This window comes from Prionailurus viverrinus, chromosome E2 (genome assembly GCF_022837055.1).
Source record: "Prionailurus viverrinus isolate Anna chromosome E2, UM_Priviv_1.0, whole genome shotgun sequence".
NCBI classification, from domain to species: domain Eukaryota; kingdom Metazoa; phylum Chordata; class Mammalia; order Carnivora; family Felidae; genus Prionailurus; species Prionailurus viverrinus.
In genome coordinates, this window is record NC_062575.1 from 37,767,364 (window position 1) to 37,780,164 (window position 12,801).

The 12,801-nt window shown below is 39.6% G+C and overlaps 1 protein-coding gene across 2 annotated transcripts in view; it reads left to right on the forward strand.

Moving 5' to 3' along the window:
• Nucleotides 1-3,113: 3,113 nt before the first annotated feature.
• Nucleotides 3,114-12,801, forward strand: part of CE2H16orf87 (chromosome E2 C16orf87 homolog) — a 35,043-nt gene continuing 25,355 nt past the window's right edge. For both annotated transcript variants that reach the window (XM_047835241.1, XM_047835242.1), the window contains exons 1-2: nucleotides 3,114-3,242; nucleotides 11,755-11,851. In XM_047835241.1, the coding sequence (XP_047691197.1) occupies nucleotides 3,177-3,242; nucleotides 11,755-11,851 (163 nt within the window). In that variant the 5' untranslated portion in view covers nucleotides 3,114-3,176. The remainder of the gene's footprint in view (nucleotides 3,243-11,754; nucleotides 11,852-12,801) is intronic.

The following is a 12,801-nucleotide window of genomic DNA, read 5'->3' on the forward strand; positions in this document are numbered from 1 at the left end:
CTGAGATTAAGTTATAAAAAGAGTGTGGCTTCTGTCATGAGCATTCTCTCATACTTTTTGGGATTACTCATTCTAGGGAAAGCCAAATTGCTATATTGTGAGGCAGCTCACAATTGCCATGTTGTGAAGAGATGATGTGATAGGGGACAGTCTGCCAACAATCAAAAGAGTGAGCGTAGAAATAGATCTCCTTTTGGTTGAGCATTCAGATGGGATTGCAGAACCACACCTGGATTCCTAACCCAGAGAAACCGAGGTAATGTTTGTTGTTCTGAGCCACCAAGTTTTGGGGTACTTTGTTATGTAACAATAGGTAACTAATATGACACCTCATTGTCTCATCCTAAGATGGCTTTTTGTACCTTCAGGGTCTCTTGTTCATGCCCCAGACAGTAAGAAAAAGTATGAAGGGCAAAGGACAAAGAGTTTTTTTTAACATGAATCTGTTCATTTAAAAAAAAATTTTAACCTTTATTTATTTTTGCAAGAAAAAGAGCAGAAGCAGGAGAGGGGCAGAGAGAGGGAGACAGAATCAGAAGCAGGCTCCAAGCTCTGAGCCATCAGCACAGAGCCTGACGCGGGGCTGGAACCCACAAGTGGTGAGATCATGACCTGAGCCAAAGTTGGACGCTCAGCCGACCGAGCCACCCAGGCGCCCCGAATCTGTTCATTTTTATCAGGAACTCAGAACCTTTCCAGCAAATCCCACTCAGAAGACTTTGGTTTATATCTTTTTGGCCAGATAACGCCACTCAGCAGACTGGTTTATATCTTATTGACCAGATAACTCCACATGACCACTTTAGCTAGAAGGCATCTAGAGAGAAGCAGGGACCTAGATGGAGTTTGTGTCAGCCAACTGTCAGTGTCTGCCACATTAACCATTTTGGAAACCCCATAGAGTTAAAGACATTAAAAGACCTCTTCATTAACACCTACCCCAGCCAAGTGAGCTTTTGAGGAAATTTCCAGAAAAAGGAAATGAAACTTTCAAAAAACTCCTCAGGGCTTGGATTGCAGGGCCTAGGTTTCTGATTTGTGTCCCACCCCATTCTTGGAAAACTGCAGCACTATCTTCCATGGCTCCTTCTAGTCCTCCAGTCCTTTGCAATAGATACTTCAGAGCTATCCTGGAAATACCCCTGATAACTCTCTGCCACAGCAAAATGGCTTCTCAAGTTTTGCTAACATTATGGCCTTCATATTTTTTAGTCCCTCTCCTCTCCTTTAGTGACCTTTCTTTTCTCCTGTCTCAGGTCTGATAACTTAAATTTTGCTGGACCAATCATTCTCAAATTCGAATCGAATCGTGTTACTCCAACTTAAAACCCTTATTGCCCCATTGTCCTCAGGATGAATCCTGAACTTCTTCCCATGGTAGCGAAGACCCTGCATAACTGGATATAGCACACCTCCCCAGCACTTTGCCCTGCACTTGGTGTTCCCACACCAAATTGCTTACTTTCTCTGCCCCATCTGCCTGAGACCTCCACTTGACATCCTTAGGGATTCAGCTGTGGAGATGACTTTTCTAGAAAGCTTTCTAGGACTTCTAACTCCCTCAACAGTGGGGCAGGTGACCTCTTAAGTAGCTCTTAAGTAGTTGTTATAAATTCTTTTCCCTTTATGGGGGAAAAGGCCATACTAGGTTGATCTAGTAGAAAATTCAAATAATATGAATTGAATGGATATATGAATGATAGGGAATGAAAAATAAGTCTTCCTATTCCTGCTGTCCATTTCCTTTTCTCCAGTTTCTCAATACATATTCAAGTATAAATACATTTTCATATTATTTTTATAAGGTGTTCTGTACCTTGTTTTTCCAATTAACACTTGTTTTAAAATTTTTTCTTAATATTTATTTTTGAGAAAGCATGAGCAGGAGAGGGGCAGAGAGATGGAGACAAAGAATTCGAAGCAGACTTCAGGCCCTGAGCTGTCAGCACAGAGCCCTACGCAGGGCTTGAACTCATGAACCTTGAGATCACGACCTAAGCCGAAGTTGGATGCTTAAGGTGCTCCAACACTGTATTTTGGAGACCATTATATCACTTCATACCGATCTATCTCATTCTTTAAAGAACTGCAGCGATATTCTGTTGCGTGCATGCCTTAATTTGCCCAAGCAATTTGTTGTCGTACACCGGGACTGTTTCTGATTTTGCTCTGACAAGCAGAGACGCAAAGTGCAATATCTTTGCACAAATGGATTTGAGTACAGGTGGAAAATATCTTTTCCACTATTAGGGATGAATTGCTAGATTATGAGGCTAGGCCAATGGCTATGTGGCTTTAAAATTTTGGTATGAAGTTCTAAATAGTCAACCGATTTACTCTTCCTATCAACCGCCCAGTTCTGCTGTATTCTAATATTAGGCCATGTACCACAGTAGTCTGCATATTTTTTGAGGGCAGGAACTTCCTAGTATTCACATTTGTCTGGCTGGCAGAATTAGCTTTCCATATTTGAGTTAACGTTGAATTTTATATCTCTTAGCGCCGATTCTAGGCTTGACAAACAGCAGACTCAGCAGGTGTCTATTACAATTCCTCAATAATTAGAGAAGCTAACATTCACTGAAGTGTATTAAATGCCGCGATTTGTGCTAAGCGCGCTTTCTCTTCCACCACTTTCACTCACGATCTCCTTCCTCCTGGGGGAGGGGGTGTCCAGCACCACGACCCGCCTTATCTGTGCATTCGTTGGCCGATCCCGACGCCCGTTACTGCTGAGCCACGCCCAAGCCACGCCCCCACGCATTCCGCAGGAGAAGGCGTGGTCATTGTGGCGCTGGACCTTCGAGACCGTCTCCTCTCGTGAGAATCTGGACACACTCGAAGACCGGTGCCGTGAGTGTGGGAGCGCGTCTCGCGGGCCCGCGGAGTCGACGCGAGAGGCCTGCGGCCGCTGCTGGTGCACGCCGCCGCCCCCCCTCCCCCGGCACGCAGGCTCCGTGCGAATTCGCGCACGCGCGCGCGCACCCGCCCAACCCTTGGTCTGGCCAGCAGGGACCCGCCTGGCGGAGGCAGGGCCGATGAGATACTAGGGGAGGAGCCCGAGCTGCTGCCGCTGCTGCCGCCGCCGCCGCCGTCGCCGCCCCGCCGCCGCCGTCGCCGCCCCGCCGCCGCCGTCGCCGCCGCTGCTGCCACTGCCTCCGCACCCGGAGAGGAGCATGTCTGCAACTCGAGCCAAGAAAGTGAAGATGGCCACCAAATCGTGCCCCGAGTGCGACCAACAGGTGGGCGCAGAGGACCGGGCGAGTGCGCGGGCGGGCGGCCGTTGGCTGTGGAGAGGCCGCCTCGCCGGGTTCGGGAGGCCGAGTGGACGGGCCGGCCCTTGGGCTCGGGGGCTACAGTGGAACCCCGGAACGGGCCGGGCTGAGCCGAGGGGGTGCCAGGGAGGCGCTCAGGGTCGCAGTCCGGCCGGTGCCCACCTGGCAGCGTCAGCCAGGCGACTGTGTGCGCGGGAGGGAGGCGTGGGTTTGTCTGGAGCCTGTCCGGACCCTTCCCGAGTCGCCTGGCCGGGTCCGGTTGACAGCGGCGGGAGTGTGGGGGCAGCGGCCCAAGTGGACGAGCACGGCCCCTTCAGCTCCCTTTCTGCCCGACGAGAATGCCCGATGTGCCCAGCTCCAGGCTCCTGGGTTCTGGCTCCGAAAGCGGCTCCTGCCACGCAGGGTTGCTTTGTTCACATAAGATGTATACAGTGAACCCCCAAAACTGTTCTGCCGCGAGCTAGGCGGAGGCTTAATGTGACAAAAGGGGCCGCAATGCAATGGTTTCAAGTTTAGGCGAATTTGGGCAATTTTTTTCTTCTAAATATGTATTCCTTATAGTTTTGAGGGAAATAAAAGTGAATCTTTACATTGTTTTTTGTGGAACATTATTGAATAACGCCCCCATTGAAGCCCTTGGCTTCTGGGCGCTCCTCACTTCCCCCACCCGCCCTCGTATCCGCTGTTAAAAATTTGGCGTTTCTGCTTCCAGATCTTTTAAAAAATTTGTATGTAGTTTTAAGAATTTTAAATGACTTCTTTCTGCACAGAATTAATAGTGACAGCTGTAATTTTTAAAATCGCATTTTACTGTTTGTTAGTTTTATGCATGCCTCATTGTTTACTAGAATAATGGACGTTCCTCTAAGTCTTACAATCTATTGAGTTAAAACTCTAAATAAAACCATCTGAAGGCCCTTATTACATGCCAGTGTGCAGATCTGGGTGTGATTTTTTTCTTTTCTACTGAGGCAGTTTTTTCAAAATGACTACCTTTCTCCCCCCCTTTTCTTTAAAAAAAAAAATTTTTTTTTTCTTTAAAACAGGAGTAATATGGCTCCAGTAAATAGCTGGAGAGCTTTTTAAAAAAATAACATGCTGATGTTAGTGCATTCTTTAAGAGCAATCTCGTATGTTGATCTAATCTAGTAAAAGAAAAGATTACATGTTTCAGTATATTTTATGAGCAGTGATAGAAATTCAAGGAAGGAAGATTGTGTAAGGAGAATTAGTTTATTGATCTTTTGAGTTTATTGGGTATGCAGTATAAAAACAATTTAGCCATGTTTTTTGAAGTAAAGTTAAACTTCTATACTTACCATTAAAATTTGTTAAATCTGATAAAATTGGATTTTGTGATTTAAGTCTCTTTGCTAAATAATATCAATATTTAAATCATTTCCATTTGTTCTAATGAACTGCAGTATAAGGTTTACATGGTATGCTTTATGCATTCCAGTTTTTGTAGGGCACAAGTTATTGCAAGTCTTGACCTTGTTTTACTTGGCATAATGGAATCTTTTGGGAAAAATAACCTGTTTTTAATATCCTGGTTAAAGAAAAAGAAAAGGATAATAAACTTGTTAGGAGTCCCCTTAATTGTTCAGCAAAATGTGATGAGCATTTTATTTGTAAACATACATTAATTTTGTTACACACACACAAAACTCCCCCCACCCCCAAGCTGCCATTACAAAATACCATAGATAAGGTGGCTCAAACAGTAGTAATTTATTTTTTCACAGTTCTAGAGTTTGGGAGTCCCAGATCCTCGAAGAGAGTGAGTTTTCTGGTTCTGTTCTTTTTTCATAAGGGCACTAATGCCATCAGGACTTTAAACCTGATTATCTAATCTCCAAATACCTTCAGATTAGGGGTTAGCGTTTCAATTTACGAATTTTGGGAGGGACACGATTCAGTCCACGGCAAGCTACTATATAATTTAAAATGTTGGTTTTGTTTTTTATTCTAAATATTTAAGAGAATATAATATACATGAGGACTAATTAAAATTTTTGGTGATTCTTGGGGCTCCTGGATGGCTCAGTCAGTTAAGGGTGCCACTCTTGATTTTGGCTCAGGTCATGATTTCATGGTTTGTGAGTTCCATTCGAGCCTTGGGCTCTGCACTGACAGTGAGGCACCTGCTTGGGATTCTTTCTCTGCCCTTCCCTTGCACCTGTGCTCTCTCAAAAATAAATAAACATTAAAAAAAACCTTTTGGTGATTCTTAAAAATGATTTATCTTTTACTAAAAGCAACTGGATTGAAGGAAATAAAATTCATTTTAAATTTCTAATTATTGGAGAATACAATCTTCCAATAGTTACAAATGAGAAAAAAATTATAATCTAGAAAGCCATTTTTTTAAAAAGTATTTATTTTGAGAGAGAGTTCATGTATGCGCGTGTGGGAGGGGCAGAGAGCGAGAAGGAGAGAGAAAATCCCAAGCAGGCTCTGTGCTGTCAGCGCAGAGCCCGTATGTTCTGTTTCCGTGTGTGTAAAAGTTTAAAAACAGGTACAGAGATCAAGCAAGAAAGACATAGATTTTCAGTTGCTTTGTAACATCCCCTTTATATCCTGTATTGAAAATACAGTTCTGAAACATCTAAACCACAGTACTTTTCATTTTTCGAGAGGTTTCACATCAAGTAGCTCAAATTATTGAACCATCTTGTATATAGGAATATTCAAGATTCTTATTAGTTGTCTGGTATCTTTTGTATATGTGTCTGTTTTTGCCTTAAAATTTTTTAATAAAGCAGGTTTTTTTCCATTTATAGGAAATTTTATGTGTTATGTTGCAAACGTGTCCACTGTAGGTCACTTTGGTTCTGTTAGCAAGGAAATGTAAATGAGTTCTCTGTAGTGTGGTTATTTTGAACTTTTGAAAATCAATGAAACAATATAGAACCAGGGTCTTGTTTTTGCACTTGTTTTTTTACCCAATACGGGGCTTGAACTTGTTAACTGCGAGATCATGACCTGAGCCAAAGTCAGACACTTAACTGACTGAGCCACCCAGGGCCCCTATTTTTACCTTTTTTACTTGTAAACAATCTGAATGCACTTTACAAGGGATAAATTAATACACAGTAAGTCATCAGTAAACAAACTTTAGGTTTTTTATTATTTTTTTTATTTTAAAATCCTGAGAGTATAGCATTAGAACTTTTGTTAGTATCATCTTTGTCATTACAACTGAAATTTGAAGGAAATTTAGGATTTTTTTGTTTAAAATCCAAATTGTACTATAAAAGAGCAATATTACTGAAGTCCACCCTATTTAATATTCTTTTTCTAGGATCTGGGTTTTGGTGGTGGTTGGTTGTGTTTTTATCAGAGTTGGGTTTAGGGGAAGGACAACTTTCCATTTAAAAGAGACTTTAGGGTAACTTAGCTCAGGCGCATGAATGTTTCTAGTCATAAAACATTTACTAAGGGATGAAAATCCACCGATAGATTGGTATTTGTACATTCTTTATCCCAAAGGCAAATGTACATGTCTCACTTAAGTGCAGCCCTCTGTTAATTCTGGATATGGGTTGATATATTATCCTTGTGTATAAGACAGAGACCTAAATTTATATTTGTTCGGTTTTAGTGACTGGAAGAATATGCTTGCTGAGTAGCAAAAGACCTTTTGAACAAGAACATCATGTTTCTGTGTTTTTTGGATAGCACTAATTTAAAATAGTTTACAGTACAGTGAATTACCTTAATAGTGTAAGTGTAAAGGAAATGAGTCAGTACCTTTGAGTTTGATTTCTGTGAAGATGTGAAATTTTAAAATGACAGACATCTATTTTGAGTACATTTTACAGTAGTAGAAAATGTAACATTACATTTTCTGTCCTGGTTTGAAAGAATCTCATCATATTCTTGATAAAGCATGCTGTTTGAGCTATCTGGAGTTCGATTATTTTTATAGGATTCATTGTGATTTTTCTGAAATTGCAAACTAGAGATCCTTTGTTTAGTATTTTCATGTAAAAAAATTCTATCAAAATATTAATTTAGTTTAATCAGATCAAGTATTTATATTTTAGACCATGAAGCATTTTTTTATATATGTGGATAAAAAGCTTTATAATTGTAGCTAAGCTTTCACACAGGCAAAACAATGGGCAAATGCAATTTATCTTGAAAAGTAAATTACAATTTTCTGACCATAATTATTCTGAGTACTTTTTATTGAGATTACTTTCTGGTTTTTGGTGAACATGTCTTGATTTCAAGGATCATTAAGGCTAGTATTAGTGAAATGACTATGCAAAATCAAACTTTTAAAAATGATTTTTAATAATATTTGGCTTTTGAAAAATCATTATAGACTTGACATGGAGAAAGCCGCTTGTAAGTAATTTACACATTTGGAAACATAAGGTTGGGGGCGCCTGGATGGCTCAGTCAGTAAAGCATTTGACTTTGGCTCAGGTCATGATCTCAGGGCTCATGGGTTCAGGCCCCGTGTTGGGCTCTGTGCTGACAGAGCAGAGCCTGGAGTCTGCTTCGGATTCTGTGTCTCCCTCTCTCTCTGCCCCTCCCGCTCGGGCTTGAGTGTGCTCTCTCTCTCTCTCTCAAATAAATAAAAATATTAAAAGAAAAAAGATCCTAGATCTTGACTCCTACATTCTCTTTTGTGCTATACTTTTGCCCTTCAAAGTGATTGTTGTGAACTACTCTTTTGTCAGTGGCAATTGGCATCTTACCCTCTCATTTTAGAACCCGAGTCATTTTCAGTACTTTCCCTTTAAAAAAATGGTTTTAACAGAAGTATATTTGGCAGTGTTACATTAGTTTCAGGTGTACATTATAATATTTTGATAGTATAGGTTAAGATGTGTTCACCATAAATGTAGCTACCGTCTGTCACCCTAGGAGTCTATTCCAGTACCATTGACTGTATTCCTTGTGCTGTGCCTTTCAACCCAGTGACTTTACTTTGTTCTATAATTGGAAGCCTAAACATCCCATTCTCCTTTGCCCATTTTGCCCATACCCCTACCTATGCCCCACCCCAAAGGGGTCATCAATTTGTTCTCTGTATTTATGCGTCTGTTTCTGCTTTTGTTTGTTTGTTGATTTGTTTTTTGGATTCCACATATAAGTGAAATCATATGATATTTGTATTTCTCTGACTTATTTCACTTAGCATAATATTTTTTTTTAATGTTTGTTTATTTTTGAGAGAGAGAGAGAGAGAGGAACAGAGAAAGAAGAGAGAAAGAATCCCAACCAGGCTCTGTGCTGTCAGTGCAGAGCCCGACATGGGGCTCAAACCCATGAACTGTAAGATCATGACCTGAGCCAATCAAGAGTTGGACACTTTCTCGACTGAGCCACGCAAGCGCCCCAGCATAATATTTTCAAGGTCCATCTATGTTGTCGCAACTGGCAAAATCTCATTCTTTTTATGTCTGAGTAATACTCCTGTGTGTATCACATCTTCTTCATCCATTTATCTGTGGATGGACACTTGGGTTGGATATCTTGGCTATTGTAAATAATGCTGTAATAAACATGCCTATGTAATAAAGATGCCTATGTCTTAATCAAATTAGCGTATTCCAGTCGGGCCCTCATTCTTATGCTGGGATTTCTTTAATTACTTTCTAACCATGTTCTCTTTTCTAACTGGTTCTAATAAACTGCTTTCAAACATGTATTTTATTTTATTATTTATTTTTTATTTTTTATTTTTTTTTCAATATATGAAGTTTATTGTCAAATTGGTTTCCATACAACACCCAGTGCTCATCTCAAAAGGTGCCCTCCTCAATACCCATCACCCACCCTCCCCTCCCTCCCACCCCCCATCAACCCTCAGTTCTCACTTTTTAAGAGTCTCTTATGCTTTGGCTCTCTTCCACTCTAACCTCTTTTTTTTTTTCCTTCCCCTCCCCCATGGGTTTCTGTTAAGTTTCTCAGGATCCACATAAGAGTGAAACCATATGGTATCTGTTTTTCTCTGTATGGCTTATTTCACTTAGCATCACACTCTGCAGTTCCATCCATGTTGCTACAAAGGGCCATATTTCATTCTTTCCCATTGCCACGTAGTACTCCATTGTGTATATAAACCACAATTTCTTTATTCATTCATCAGTTGATGGACATTTAGGCTCTTTCCATAATTTGGCTATTGTTGATTGTGCTGCTCTAAACATTGGGGTACAAGTGCCCCTATGCATCAGTACTCCTGTATCCCTTGGGTAAATTCCTAGCAGTGCTATTGCTGGGTCATAGGGTAGGTCTATTTTTAATTTTCTGAGGAACCTCCACAGTGTTTTCCAGAGTGGCTGCACCAGTTTGCATTCCCACCAACAGTGAAAGAGGGTTCCCGTTTCTCCACATCCTCTCCAGCATCTATAGTCTCCTGATTTGTTCGTTTTGGCCACTCTGACTGGCGTGAGGTGATATCTGAGTGTGGTTTTGATTTGTATTTCCCTGCTGAGGAGCGACGTTGAGCATCTTTTCATGTGCCTGTTGGCCATCTGGATGTCTTCTTTAGAGAAGTGTCTATTCATGTTTTTTCTGCCCATTTCTTCACTGGGTTATTTGTTTTTCGGGTGTGGAGTTTGGTGAGCTCTTTATAGATTTTGGATACTAGCCCTTTGTCCGATATGTCATTTGCAAATATCTTTTCCCATTCCATTGGTTGCCTTTTAGTTTTGTTGGTGGTTTCCTTTGCTGTGCAGAAGTTTTTTATCTTCATAAGGTCCCAGTAATTCATTTTTGCTTTTAATTCCCTTGTCTTTGGGGATGTGTCAAGTAAGAGATTGCTACGGCTGAGGTCAGAGAGGTCTTTTCCTGCTTTCTCCTCTAGGGTTTTGATGGTTTCCAGTCTCACATTCAGGTCCTTTATCCATTTTGAGTTTATTTTTGTGAATGGTGTGAGAAAGTCGTCTAGTTTCAATCTTCTGCATGTTGCTGTCCAGTTCTCCCAGCACCATTTGTTAAAGAGACTGTCTTTTTTCCATTGGATGTTCTTTCCTGCTTTGTCAAAGATGAGTTGGCCATACGTTTGTGGGTCTAGTTCTGGGGTTTCTATTCTATTCCATTGGTCTGTGTGTCTGTTCTTGTGCCAATACCACGCTGTCTTGATGATGACAGCTTTGTAGTAGAGGCTAAAGTCTGGGATTGTGATGCCTCCTGCTTTGGTCTTCTTCTTCAAAATTCCTTTGGCTATTCGGGGCCTTTTGTGGTTCCATATGAATTTTAGGATTGCTTGTTCTAGTTTCGAGAAGAATGCTGGTGCAATTTTGATTGGGATTGCATTGAATGTGTAGATGGCTTTGGGTAGTATTGACATTTTGACAATATTTATTCTTCCAATCCATGAGCACAGAATGTTTTTCCATTTCTTTATATCTTCTTCAATTTCCTTCATAAGCTTTCTATAGTTTTCAGCATACAGATCTTTTACATCTTTGGTTAGATTTATTCCTAGGTATTTTATGCTTCTTGGTGCAATTGTGAATGGGATCAGTTTCTTTATTTGTCTTTCTGTTGCTTCATTATTACTGTATAAGAATGCAACTGATTTCTGTACATTGATTTTGTATCCTGCAACTTTGCTGAATTCATGTATCAGTTCTTGCAGACTTCTGGTGGAGTCTGTTGGATTTTCCATGTATTATGTCATCTGCAAAAAGCGAAAACTTAACTTCATCTTTGCCAATTTTGATGCCTTTGATTTCCTTTTGTTGTCTGATTGCTGATGCTAGAACTTTCAACGCTGTGTTAAACAACAGCGGTGAGAGTGGGCATCCTTGTCGTGTTCCTGATCTCAGGGAAAAAGCTCTCAGTTTTTCCCCATTGAGGATGATGTTAGCTGTGGGCTTTTCATAAATGGCTTTTATGATCTTTAAGTATGTTCCTTCTATCCCTACTTTCTCGAGGGTTTTTATTAAGAAAGGTTGCTGAATTTTGTCAAATGGCTTTTCTGCATCGATTGACAGGATCATATGGTTCTTATATTTTCTTTTATCAATGTGATGTATCACGTTGATTGATTTGCGAATGTTGAATCAGCCCTGCATCCCAGGAATGAATCCCACTTGATCATGGTGAATAATTCTTTTTATATGCTGTTGAATTCGATTTGCTAGTACCTTATTGAGAATTTTTGCATCCGTATTCATCAGGGATATTGGCTCAAACATATATTTTAGAAAATACTACCTCTTATCCCACATTTTTTTCCCTTGCTCTGATTCTGTTATGGTGTTCTATGGGTCACTCTCATCAGCACATGTTTATCATGCATTTTCTATATTCATGGTATTGTAAAGCATTAGGAGAATGTAACGATGTATAGGACATAATACTAGTGTCAATTTGTTGTAAGGGGGTGGGGTTTAAATAAATCTATGATCCCTACTTCAATAATTTATTCAGTTCAGGAGACTACATAAACACTGAGAAGTTCAATAGAAGAATAGTAATAATACACTTTTTTTTAATTTTTGTACAGGTTCCTGTTGCATGTAAATCGTGTCCCTGTGGTTACATATTTATTAGCAGAAAACTTTTAAATGCAAAACACCCAGAAAAATCACCACCTTCTACAGGTAATTATGAAAGTTTACCACATATTTAGCTTTTTGATGTAGAAATGTAAAACTAATTTTTGTGAATTTAGTATTTACATCTCTGTTGAAGTTAAAAATTAAAACCTATTAAAGTATGCCTTTGGTTCTTATTAGCTGTTGGAAATCAGTTTTTGACATTAGTTTGCCCTTCATTCCATTTAAATGTTAACTCCCTTATAATGCTGATGAATCTGTTTATTATTGGAGGATGTGTCTCGACATAGAAGAGTTTTAAACAAGGGAGTGATCTGATCTGATTTTTACAAATTAAATAGTTTAATTAAGGTATCATTGATACTCAGTAAATAGCACATATTTAAAGTGTGCAGTCTGATAGGTTGTATCATATGATTACACCTGTCATCAAAATCAAGGTAATGAACAATGTCCATCTTTCCAAAAGTTTTCTAGTTCCCCTTTGTTACTCTTTTCTTGCTACCTTCACCCCCACAAAACCACTGATGTGTTTTCTGTCAGTATTCTTAGAACTTTATATAAATAGAATCATACAGTATGTACTCTTTTTTTGCCTGGCTTTCACTGAACATAACTTAAGATTCAGCCATATTGTTGTGTTTATCAATAAGAATCAATTGCTTTTTACTGCTCACTAGTAATTTTTGTATGGCTATGTGACAATATGTTGTTTATTCACTGGTTGATGGACATTTGGTTTTACCCCCTCAGTGCTGGTAAAATTTCTAACAACTTTCAAGTTTTGTTTTTTTTTTTAACTAGTAACTGGAAAAATATAACTTGATTTTGATGTGAATATAAGTTTTAGACATATTGGTTATTTTTTATAATCCTCTGATTTAGAATATCTAAAAAATAATTTTGTTGGAGTTTTACTTTCCCATTAATGTAGACAAATTGGATTTATTCAGTGAATATATTTCTTAAAAGATGAAATTTTGTTATTTATCCTT